Genomic DNA, 12,846 nt, shown 5'->3' on the forward strand with positions numbered 1-12,846 from the left:
TTATCTTCTTTATGTTCTAAGGACCCACAGTTTGCCCAGTTTTCTGTTTCATCCCTAGTAACACTCGCCTCCAAAGATGCTCTCCTAACTTAATAAAAAACTGAGTAGTCTCTCAGTTCCTTTCCTCTTAAACAGCACTATCCAACAGAACCTTCTGACATGATGGAAATATTCTGTCGGCACTGTCCAATAAAGTGTAACCCCTACCCATGTGTGGCTGAGCTCAGTGTGGCTACAGCAACTGATGAGTTGAAGTTTTAGATTTAAGTAGATGCATATGGCTAAGGTTACTATACTTGGATAGCACAGCTCTTAAAGCAGCAGTTTTCAACCTTGGCTACCTGTTAAGCTCATCTGGGTGCCTTTTAAGAATCCAGGCCAGGCGTGGTGGCTCATGCCTGTAATCTCAGCACTTTGGGAGGCCGAGGCAGGTGGATCACCTGAGGTTGGAAGTTTGAGACCAGCCTGACCAACTTAGAAAAACCCCGTCTCTACTAAAAATACAAAATTAGCCAGGTGTGGTGGCGCATGCCTGTAATCCCAGCTATCGGGAGGCTGAGACAGGAAAATTGCTTGAATCCAGGAGGCGGAGGTTGCAGTGAGCCACGATCGTGCCATTGCACTCCAGCCTGGGCAACAAGAGCGAAAGGAGTGAAACTCCATCTCAAAAAAAAAAAAAAAAAAAAAAAAAATCCAGATGCCCAGATCAATTAAATGAGAATCTTGGTATTTTCAGAGCTCTCACTGGGCAATTCTAATGTGCAGTGAAAGTGGAGAACCATTGCTCTAAAAGCAGTACTTGGCAGACTCATGCTTATGAGTCACCCGAGGATCTTGTTAAAATGCAGATTCCGATTCATAGGTCTGAAGAGGGAAATGAGAGTCTTCATTTCTGTTTTTGGAGACAGGGTCTCACCCTGTTGCCCAAGCTGAGTGCAGTCGGGCATGATCCCAGCTCACTGCAACTCAAACTCCTGGGCTCAAGTGTTCCTCCTGCCTCAGCCTCCCACGTAGCTGTGACTACACATTTGGGCTGCCACACTCCTTTTTTAAAAATTTATTTGTAGAGATGGGGTCTTACTATGTTGCCCAGGCTGGTCTCAAACTCCTAGCCTCAAACAATTCTCCCACCTTGGCCTCCCAAACTGTTGCGATTATAGGCGTGGGCCCTAAATGTCCTTTAAGTGTTCTTCTAAGAGGGAGGCAAAGGGAAGTTTGACTACACAGGGAAGAAGGCAGCAAGGGCAGGGAGAGATTCTGAAGATGCTAAGCTGGTGGCATCTAAGAGGAGGGGGACACGAGCCAAGGAATGCAAGAAGTGCCGCTCTAGAAGCTGGAAAAGGATTCTCTCCTACGGCCTCTTCAAGGAGTGTGGCCCTGACAACCTCTTGGTTTTGGCCACGTGAAACCATTTTGGGATTTCTGACTTCCAGAACTGCAAGATAATAAATTTGTGTTGTTTTAAGCTAAGTTGGCAGTAATTTGTTATAGCAAGCATAGGAAACATATACTGGGTTCAGTTCTAGGAAACAGAGAGGGTAGCAGAAAGCACAGGAATTGGAGACTCACATCTGGCTTGAAGTTGCCAACTTCCAGACTTGCTGATGTGGAAGACAAAGTTTTTCCTCTGCTCTCATACAACAATCAACACAGAAGACTTCTGTGACCAAATGTTGGAGTTTTCTGTTCACACACCAAGCAGGCAAATCAGTTCTGCAGTGGACACCAGCTGGGCATCCTCCAATTCAATTCTCACTATCTACCTGGAGATAGCATCAGATCCCACAGGTTGAGGGCTCAGTCCAAGACTGCCCCTGACTCCAACCAGCTGCAAGTCCAAGCTTCTGGAACTCGACTGACTGGCTTCAAGTTGAGGTTCGATTAATTTGCTACAGTGGCTCACAGAACTCAGAAATGCATTTACTAGTTTATTATAAAGAATATCCTAGGCCAGGTGCAGTGGCTCATGCCCATAATCCCAGCACTTTGGGAGGCCAAGGTTGGACGATCACTTGAGCCCAGGAGTTCAAGACCAGCCTGGGCAACATGGTGAAACCCTTTCTCTACAGAAAATAGAAAAATTAGCTAGGCCTGGTGCCACACACCTGTAGTCCCAGCTACTGGGGAGGCTGAGAGGTGGGAGGTTCACTTGAACCCAGGAAGGTCGAGGCTGCAGTGAGCTATGATCACACCACTGTACTTTCATTCGGTGATGTGACAGAGCAAGACCCCAGGTGATGGAGTGAGACCCTGTTTCTGGGAAAAAAAAAAGTATTTTAAAGGACACAAATAAACAACTAAATGAAGGGATACATACAGCCAGGTCTGGAAGGCTCCCAAGCACAGGAGCCTCTGTTCCCGTGGAGTTGGGGTGCACCACCTTCCTGGCACCTGCACGTGTTCTTATTCACCTTCCTGTAAGCCCCCACATGTTCAGCTCTCCAGAAGCTCCCTGAAGCCTGTCCTCTTGGGCCTCTTAGACTTCATTAGAGAGGCATGACTGAAACACGGACACCATGTAGAAATGTGACTGGATAAAGGGGTATGATCTAATACAAAGGAGGCTGAGTGGGGAAACCCAGCAGGCCTGTCTTCAGATTCCTGGCTTCTCTGTGTGGCAATTTTTCCTGCAGGACAGCAGGCAGGACCCCTTCTGAAATGGGAGTGTTAGGACCCGTAATCAGAAAAGTGGTGGAAGATTGGAGCCCTGCCTTGGGCAGGTGAAAAGGAGGACAGAAGGTCAGAGAGGGACATTCTGTTTTCTGAGGCCTGAAGTGCCCCAACATTATAACAAAAAACCATACCAAGGGAGTTATGAGCCAGGAACCATGGATGAAAAGATACATAATTTTATATAGAGGCATAAAATATCACACTTGCCTGGGACCAAGATGTCTCCAAATCTGTTTCTTCATTTGAAAATCAGGGATAATCCCTTTCTTAGGCTTAGTGTGAGTAATAAATGAGAAGGAGTGTAGCAGTAGGAACACAGTGAGTACTTAAATATTGCTTCCCTTTCCCCTGCTGTTTTCTCTTGCAGAGGTGTCTAATCATTTGGCTTCCCTGGGCCACACTGGAAGAATTGTCTTGGGCCACACATAAAATACACTAACGATAGTCGATGAGCTAAAAGAAAAAAAAAAAAATCGCAAAAAAAAAAAATCTCGTTTTAAGGAAGTTTACAAATTTGTGTTTGGCTGCATTCAAAGCTGTCCCAGGCTGCATATGGACCGTGGGCTGCAGACTGGACAAGCTTGCTTTAGAGGGACTATCAGAAACTTATCTTCTTCCAGGCAGCTCCTACTGCTTAAGGTGCACAGGATCCCCTCGGACACAGGGTAAGATAACGCTATTGGCTTTGTCCAGTATCACATATGTATCCTCTGTGCAAAGAAACACCAAGAAAGGCTGATTTGGTTGTTCTTATGCTCTAAAACTACAGTACTTGCTCATCATAATACATAACTAGATCCAGGCCCAGTGACAACAAGCATCCCTTATCTCTGACTACTAAATTAGCTATGATTTATAAACTCTTCTCCTGAAAGGAAGAGAAGGGGGCAGAGTGAGGCATGACTGCAATAGTCTGAAAAGCCACAGTGATCTGACAACTCTTCAGGGACAGGCACTGCTTATCCAGGTGAGAATGCACACGGAGCCTGAATGCTTACCTGGACCATAAAAAGTTCATCACTGCAACCAAACCCGTCCTTTTGTTCTTACTGCAAAGATCAAATCCCCCTGCCCCTGTGCTTTTAACATCAGCCCTATCCTCTGTCCTCCTATAACCTCAAGATATGTTTAGTTTCAAAACACGAAAGCAAAAGAATTAGCAGTGTGATTTATTTTAATTTCACCATATTACATTAGCGTACAAATAATTTGTACATTTAAAGGGTAGCTCTGCTGGTGTAAGACAGCAGGCTGTAGTTCAAGGACCCAAGATAGGGAGATAGGTTTCCTCTATTGCAGTAGTGAACAGAGACAAAGTGCTTACTAGGCAAGTTAACACTCACACAGAATTTGACCCCGTCTATTATCTAATCCCCTCCCTATCCCGGTTATCAGCTTTCTCAATGAAATGACAAGGGGATATAGCTTAAAAGAAAGTCAATGAGCTGAAATCATCTCTATTGATTCTACCAGGAACCTACAAAGGAACAAGGTGTTTTTTTTTTTTGTTGTTGTTGTTGTTGTTGTTTTTCAAGACTAGTCAAGTGAAGCAGTGGGAATGGAGAAGGAACAAAGAAATCTAGAAACTGGTTGTGATCAATTAGTTGTAAATACCACTGCACTTGGATCAGCCAGGAACAAGTTCTTTGAAATACGCCAGAGAATTAACATTGTCAGTGGGCCAAATGTGTGGAAGATGTATTATCCCAGTCCCGTTTCCTGCTCTCTAGAAGTATGTTACTGGCTCTTAAAAGATTTCACAAAAATATACTTTGAGGAGAATGCCAACTTTCTTGATTACTATCTACAAGGCACTTAATGCACATTTTCAGTGACGAAGCTGATGGACAGAGAAAGAGTAACATGAACCATTCTCTTATCCTGAATGCCAAAATTCTGAATTTAAAAATAACATTCAGTTGTACTGCCTCTGTAAACAGGGCCAATTCGCATCATTCCACAGCCTGGCCATGTCAGTAGGTTTCACTGCAGGTTTTCAAAAAGCAGATTCCACATCACCCATCTCCACACACACAGTCTTCAGTTGTGAATAATATTCAATTGTCACACGGCCGTTCTCTCTGCCAAATCCTGAAAGGAGGAGAAGCGGTCAGGTTGAGCCATCACAACAATAGTCTGAACAGTCACAATGATCTTCAAAGGGCTAAGGAAGAATATAGAACCTAAGTGTTTTGGAATAAAGTCCTCAATCCACATATTAGCTATGAATGGAGTTAGGCATGGGGAAAATGACCCACTGGCCTTTGGGGATGGGGACAGGGAAATATACAGGTCTTCTTTCTTACCAATATGAATCTTAATTTCAGGTATCTACTGTTCTGGGTTGAGGTCTGAAAAATGCTCAGATTTTGTATCAAGTGTTAAAGGCAATCTCTACAACAATCAACCTGACACCCTTGAAAACTGATGCTAATTTAAAACTTAACTCTACACAATAGGCTTATTCACCATTTCTTATATACCTGTAGGAGCAAACTACTAACTTAACCTACCCACTCATGTTGGGGAGGGGGCACTGAAGGTCCCTCTGATTACTCAGAGTCCAAGACACTGCCCAATTACTAGTGGATAAAGTTACTGTGCTAAAAGGGTAGTATCCCACCCTTGGCCCTGCCTGTACACCCTGCGCTGGACTTAGGCAGGCTCTGCCTTCTAAGGGCAAGGCTGAGGTCCCAAATATGTGCATTTCCAGGGAGCACCACTCAAATGGTATCACACACAAAGGTCCTGGGAAGACCTTGCTCTGTGTTTTGTTGCTTTCCACATCCCCTCAGCACACAGCTGGTCAGGCCTGTTAGGCCCGGTGCTGCTCTGCATGTCTGGTCATCTTTCTCGCTCTCTCATTCGACATAGCATGGTCTGGTCCAAAGGAAAGGGAAAGTTAGGAGGCCCTCCAAAGGCCTAACCTGCTGATTCCAAACAAATAATTCCCTGCACTGAGGGACTATCAGAAACTTAACATGTAACGTTATATGTTACATGTTGTTAAGATGGCACCTTGGTTCCCACCTGCACTTGTGCCTGTATGTACGACTCCTCTGAGTACCCCACAGGGACAAATAAGACTGTTAAATTAACACCCACCATCTCATCAGTGTTCATCAGGGTTTATACATTTGCCAACACTGTGATGGCTGTAAATATTTCCCACAGAAACTAGAGGTCAGACTCTTAGAATGATGCCTCAACAAAGCCCAAACCAATTTTCACTCTAGAAGAACAGCATGAGAAATATGTAAATGAATATTTACAGGCAACAAACTCCAAAGGTTCTGGCTATACTCCTGATGCCTCAAACCCTCTCCTGATATACCAGACTTATAAATTTGTATGCTGTGGTAACATATGTCTGACTATAGAATAAACGAAATGAATGAGCAGTGGCTAAGGAAACACACTCCCGTATGCCATCGAGGGTAATGAAAACAATAATAATTGATTGCTGAATGATAAATTTAAAGATTTTAATTTGATATAACAGAGGAAACAAAGTTACTGAGATATTACTTTAGAGACACTTTACCTAAACGGAATCTAAAACCTCCACAGTGGATGATGATGGACATCCTGATACGGAACCCCTAAGGGAGTGATTTTATTTTATGCTTACAGCAATCACAGGCTGTGCAGAAAGAGTATTCTACCCACAAGACAAACCTTTTTGAGATATCTATCAGCAGTTCACAAGCCAGGCTATATGTCAGAACCCTCTGGAAAGATTTAGGGAGTGTTGGGTAGGGGAAGATGCTTGACTTCCATTCCCAGAGACTGCCACAGTGGATCTGGGAAAGGACCAGGAACCTGTATTTCCTCAGGTGATTCTTATCTGCAGACAGGTTTAGGAATACTGGTTTGTAAGGTCTGCATTACGACCTATCTCTAGAGACCTGGTTTGCATTCACACCTCCCAGCTCCTCACCTGACTTCTTATATCCACCAAAGGGCAACTCCACTGGGCTGACATTATAGTTGTTAATGAAGCACGTTCCAGCCTGAAGCTCAGCTACCACTCTATGAGCCCGCTGGATGTCCCTATGAAGAAAAAAAGAATGTGTGCATTATTCAAAGTTTCTTAGTCTACTACTTTAACAGGAAAAGTTACACTGCCAGTTCTAGGGTTCTCAAATCTTACTAAATTCTCATTTCTTCAAAATGTTTTAAAATCTTTGATCATCCAGGCAAAACAGACATGGATTGGATTTTATAATCCCAAGCACAAGGCATCTTTAAAATAAGTAACAGCAACAAGGGTGCCCAAAATTCAATGGGGGAAAAACAGTCTTTTCAACAAATGGTGCTGAAACAAGTGGATATCTACATGCAAAAAATAACAGTGGAGCCCTTTCTTACACCATACACAAAAATTAACTTAAACGCATCACAGACATAAAAATGTCAGACTGAGAACTATAAAACTCTTTGAAGAAAACAGAGGAATAAATCTTCATGACCGTGGGTCAGGGAAAGATTTCTTAGATTATGACACCAAAAGTAACTGACAAAAAAAACAGAATTGGAATTGGTCAAAATTTAAAATTTTGTGCTACAAATAAGACTATCAAGAAAGTGAAAAGAAAACCCACAGAAATGCAAATAAAAACCACAATGAGATACTACTTCACACCCACAAGGATGGCTAAAATCAGAAGGACAGACAATAACAAGGGCTGGTGAGGATGTGGACAAATTAGAACCTTCATACGTCATTGGGAGGAATGTAAAATGGCGCTGCCAATTTGGAAGAGTTTAGCAGTTCCTCAAAAAGTTAAACCTAAAGTTACCATGTTACCCAGCAATTCATTACTAGATATACACCCAACAGAAATGAAAATGTATGTCCACACAAAGGCCTGTACACATATGTTCACAGCATGATTATTAGTAATAGCCAAAAAGTGAAAACAACCCAAATGCCTGTAACAGATGAATGGATGGACAAAAAGTGGTCCATATCCATACCACGGAATATTATTTGGGAATAAAGTACTGATAAATGCCATAACACAAATGAACCTTGAAAACATTATGCTAAGTGAAAGAAGCCAGTCACCAAAGAATACACACTGTATGATTCCATTTATATAAAATGTTCAGAATGGGCAAATCCATGGAGAAAGAAAGCAGTTTAGTGGATGCCAAGGGCTGGAGGTGGGGAGTGGGAATGAAAAGCAACTGTTAAGAGGCACAAGGTTTCTTCTTGAGATGAAAGCGTCCTAAACATAGACTATGGTGATGGTTGCACAACAATTCCATGAATAAACTAAAAACCACTGAATTTTACACTTTAAGTGGGTGAATTGTACTGTACGTGCATTATTCCAGTAAAGCTGGTAAGAAAACAAGAATAGCGCATTGGAGTTACCCGCCTTTGTAACTGGACTTTGTATGAGGGTGGAAAAGTAAAGTAAGAGCACTTAACCTGCTCAGTCCCCAAATCAAAAGAGCAGCTCCTCAATCTTTCCTTCAAAGCTCAAAGGAAAGCAATTATATCAGGTCCTCAAGTGAGACTTGGGCTTTCTTCCCAAGTTCCTGACCACAAAGTTATAAAAAAAAAAAAAAAAAAAATTGGAACTTTATGTATCACCAAAGAAACAGCATAATTCCAGTGTAAAGCAGCTTTAGCAAACTGCCTTCTACTGCCAAAGACAAATCAAAGTTTGTAAAAAACCAAGCAATCTGCAATTGGTTTCAAAGAAATTGCACTCCCAAAGCATTTTCACAAAAAGTGAAAATAACATTTGGGTTGTTTTCACTTTTTGGCTATTATGAATAATCATGCTGTGAACATATGTGTACAGGCCTTTGTGTGGACATATATTTTCATTTCTGTTGGGTGTATATCTAGTAATGAATTGCTGGGTAACATGGTAACTCTAGGTTTAACTTTTTGAGGAACTGCTAAACTCTTCCAAATTGGCAGCGCCATTTTACATTACAGTAGAGGGTAAGTTTATGCACAAAGATATTGATCACATTACTGTAATATTTAAAACTGGAAACAATATCCTAAATATCCAACCACAGAAGAAATGGCTACATAAGTTATAATGCATTCCAATTAGGAACTACTATAATGCCATTAAAAATTATGTTTTTGAAGAATACTGCCCACAATTTATATACTTACAGGTTTCTAAATTCCTTGACATGTGTGTTTTCAAAAGACATCTAACCCAATGCTTTACACAGATCAGAATCTTAAGTGTTTATTAAACGAGCTCAATTTAAAACTCAATAGCAGGGTTCTCTGGCCATTTACAGCAAACTACAAAATGCTGCTTTCGTGTCTTCTGACTTAACCTGAAGCAAACAGAAAGTGCTGATGGCTCCTATGAGGGCAAACTAAAGTGAGAGAATAACATCAACTACATATCTAAGTAGATACTGCAGCCCCACTCCTTCAAAACTGCTCTCAGTGTCCCACTCCATATACCTGGTAAAGACGCCAGCTGCTAGTCCAAAAGTGGTATCATTGGCTCTTTCTAGAACCTCAGCTTCAGTGTCAAATGATAAAATGGACATAACAGGCCCAAAGATTTCTTCTTTCACACAGGTCATGTCATCTCTGCAATTAGCTGCAAACATTAAAATAAAACCTCCTGAGTAGCTGGGACCACAGTGTGCACCACTACCCCCAGCTAATTTTTTGAAGATGGGGTTTCACTATATTGCCCAGTCTGGTCTCAAACTCCTGGGCTCAAGTGATCCTCCTGCCTCAGCCTCCCAAAGAGCTGGGATTACAGGAGTGATTCACTGCACCTGGCCCCAATATTTTTAATTTAACAATGTATTGTAAGCTTTTCCTATTTATTAAATATGCATATAATAACTGCAACCTAATTCATGGGATGGACATTAGGTTTTCAGCTTTTAAACATCAGTGGTTCTTTTTGGGGGGGTTAAAGGTTATATACTGCATCAAATATGAAGTTAAAAACTGACACCACTATCAACCTTAGGGGCAAAAACCAGCTTAATTTATCTCCAAACAAGATGTAAGGAATTATACAACATGGTTCAACCTATATATAATTGTTTAAAGCCTACAAAACTACCAACATTTTTGTAGGGGATACTAACATACACTATAAAATGATAGAGAAAAGCATAAGAATGATAAAACAACATTGAGAATAGCAGTTATCTCTGAAGTAGGAGGGAAGTAGATGGGTGGGAGTAGGACGACCATATACACCTTGATTGTCAAAACTAGATTTTTAAGATTGAATGCAGGTACTATAAATTATTAAATTATGTAATTTCTAAAAAGATTAGCATATTATCTGACAAACTGGTCTTATTATATTGATGACTGATACAGTTTGGATGCTTTTCCACTCCGAATCTCATGCTGAAGTATGATCCCCACTGTTGGGAGGTGGGGCCAGTTTGGGTCACAGGGGCAAATCCCTCATGAACGGCTTGATGTCCTTCCCATGGTAATGAGTGCATTCTCGCTCTGTGAGTTCACACAGAGCTGGCTGTTTAAAAGAGCCTGGCGCCGCTCTTGCTCTCTCTCTCTCAACATGTGACTTGTCTGCTCCCCTTTCACCTGCCAGCATGACTGAAAGCTTCCTGAGACCTCACCAGGAGCAGAAGATGGTGCCATGCTTCCTGTACAGTCTGCAGAACCATGAGCCAAACAAACATCTTTTCTACTTACCCAGTCTTAGATATTCCTTCATAGCAATGCACAATGTCTAACACAATGATCTACAGGTCACATGAAAAACATTCTTTATTTTCTCAAGGAATTAAATTTATTACTTCATTTTTTTAAATCAAATAGGCACTTTCACATTTTGAGCTCCTTGCTTCCAGAACAATAGTTGTGGTCCTGGATAAACTAATACATATGGGTGCCCTAAAGGAGGGGCACACAGAAGGCTTCGAAGATAATGGAGTAGTTCTACTTCTTAAACTTGGGTAGTAGGACCACATAATTTGCCAGCCTTTGCTTTATACCATGTACATATTTTATAAATATTCATCTCTGTCCATTCAGTATTTAATTCAAATAATCTAAAAGCAAACAAAAAGAGGACATACTTAATACACAAGGTCTCATGTAATATCCATCCTTTAATTTGGGATCTTCAGGCACATATATATCTCCACCACATAACACTTTAGCACCCTGCCGAAAAGGAAAAAAATATTTTGCATTAAAAATACAACCCCAAAATGCATTCCTGAAATGTTAATTGTATCCCAAACAAACTCGTACTTAGTCTTCCCAGTGCAGGTACAAAGCAGAACACAGCCAGGGATGCTAATAGTCAAATGAGTATTAACATGAAAAGGGCACAAAGCAAGTGATTTAGGAGCAGTATAATCTTCCCCAACCCCACCCTACTGCCAATTATTTCTTACCTGCTCCTTTGCCACTTTAACAAACCCAAGGACTCGCTCCAGGTGTGGTCGGTTGATGAGTGGACCCATCCTTGTATCTTCCAGAAGGGGATCTCCAATTTTAATCCTTTGGGTCTGTTTCACCACTTCCTCTGTAAATTTATCAAGAATTTCTTTCTGTACAAATACTCTTGTGCCATTACAGCAAACCTAAAGGGCAAACACAAGACATTAATTTCTATGTGTGTAAGGAGAAAAAAGGGAAAAGGAAAAAGGAACACAATCTAAAAACTTTAAACTGAAAAGAGACACTATACATTTTTTTAAAGGATATTTCCATTTCTAAAAATTGTCTCCATACTGAATAAGAAGGATCACACACGTAATTGTGGACATACCACTCCATAAGCAAAATCTGCCCTTTGAGGTAAAAGTTAGTTCTTATTTTGCTTGTTTAAATTTTGTTAAGGCCATTACTAGATACATATAACCCACGGCACCTCTCCTACTTCCTTGTATCAGGGTTCGATCTGGCTGTATATTTTAAGAACGGAAGGGAACTGAAGAGTAAAACTGTATCAAGAATTGTGGTCTTAAATCTAATTGTTAAAAAAATTTGTCTCTGAAATCACTAATAATCACTATTTAGACCCTCCTATAGAAAGGAACATAAACACTGTTCAAATGCTATAAGAACACAGAACAGAAAAGTCCAAAAACAGATCCAAGTGCTCATGGAAATCTAGTCTATGATAAAGGCGAAAGCTAAACCATTAGGACAGAGATGGACTAAATAAATGGTGCTAGAACAAATCATCAGTAATGTGGAAAACATTAAATAAGATACATATCTTACATCATACATAAAGATGAACTCCAAACGTATCAGGAATCAAAATATAAAATAAGAAATCAGGGCGCAGTGGCTCACACCTGTAATCCCAGCACTTTGGGAGGACAAGGTGGGCGGATCACTTGAGCACTCAGGAGTCCAAAATCAGCTGGGGCAACATGGCGAAACCCCATCTCTACAAAAAGTACAAAAATTAGTCGGGTGTGGTGACATGCACCTGTAGTCCTAGCTACTTGGGAGGCTAAGGTGGCAGGGTCACTTGAGCCCAAGAGGTCAAGAATACATACAGTGAACCATGACTGTGTCACCGCACTCCAGCCTGGATGAGAGAGCGCGACTTTAAAAAAAAAAAAAAAGAGAGAGAGAGACAATACTGGTAATTCCTCTAAAACCTAGGTGTGGAAAAAGGCTTTCTATTATCCAAAACCTAGACACAGTTAAAGAAAAAAAACTGTTAAATTTGACTACAGAAAAACAAAAATTTTATGCATGGCAAATACCTTAAACTAAGCCAAGACCATTAAAACATTGGAATAAAATTATTTGCAACATTTATCTCAGATAAAAGGTTATTATCACTAATTTAAAAAAACTCTTAAAAATTAATGGAAAATCATATCTCATAGTATAACACACCAAAAATCTGAATTTTATTACATGTGAATTTTGAAAAAGATGTTCAATGTCATCCATAATTGTAAAAACTGAAATTAAGTTGGGCATGGTGGCTCAGGCCTGTAATCCCAGCACCTTAGGAGGCTGAGGCAGGCGGATCACTAGAGCTCAGTAGTTCAAGACCAGCCTGGCCAACATGGCAAGACCTCGTCTCTACTAAAAATACAAAAAAAGTGGCCGGGTGTGGTGGTGCACACCTGTAGTCCCAGCTACTTGGGAGGCTAAGGTGGGAGAGCTACTTGAATCTGGGAGATGGAGGTTGCAGTGAGCCG

General features: G+C 41.0%; 1 protein-coding gene across 2 annotated transcripts in view; it reads right to left on the reverse strand.

Moving 5' to 3' along the window:
* Positions 1-3,828: 3,828 nt before the first annotated feature.
* Positions 3,829-12,846, reverse strand: part of LOC101016128 (4-trimethylaminobutyraldehyde dehydrogenase) — a 41,336-nt gene continuing 32,318 nt past the window's right edge. Inside the window, exons 7-11 of one of the 2 annotated variants that reach the window (XM_003893490.4) lie at positions 11,068-11,256; positions 10,744-10,831; positions 9,128-9,269; positions 6,614-6,726; positions 3,829-4,764 (exon numbers count right to left, since the gene is read on the reverse strand). In XM_003893490.4, the coding sequence (XP_003893539.1) occupies positions 4,670-4,764; positions 6,614-6,726; positions 9,128-9,269; positions 10,744-10,831; positions 11,068-11,256 (627 nt within the window). In that variant the 3' untranslated portion in view covers positions 3,829-4,669. The remainder of the gene's footprint in view (positions 4,765-6,613; positions 6,727-9,127; positions 9,270-10,743; positions 10,832-11,067; positions 11,257-12,846) is intronic. The other variant, XM_021931062.2, reaches the window with a different exon arrangement.

The sequence above is a fragment of the Papio anubis genome, unplaced genomic scaffold (genome assembly GCF_008728515.1).
Source record: "Papio anubis isolate 15944 unplaced genomic scaffold, Panubis1.0 scaffold430, whole genome shotgun sequence".
Lineage (NCBI taxonomy): Eukaryota > Metazoa > Chordata > Mammalia > Primates > Cercopithecidae > Papio > Papio anubis.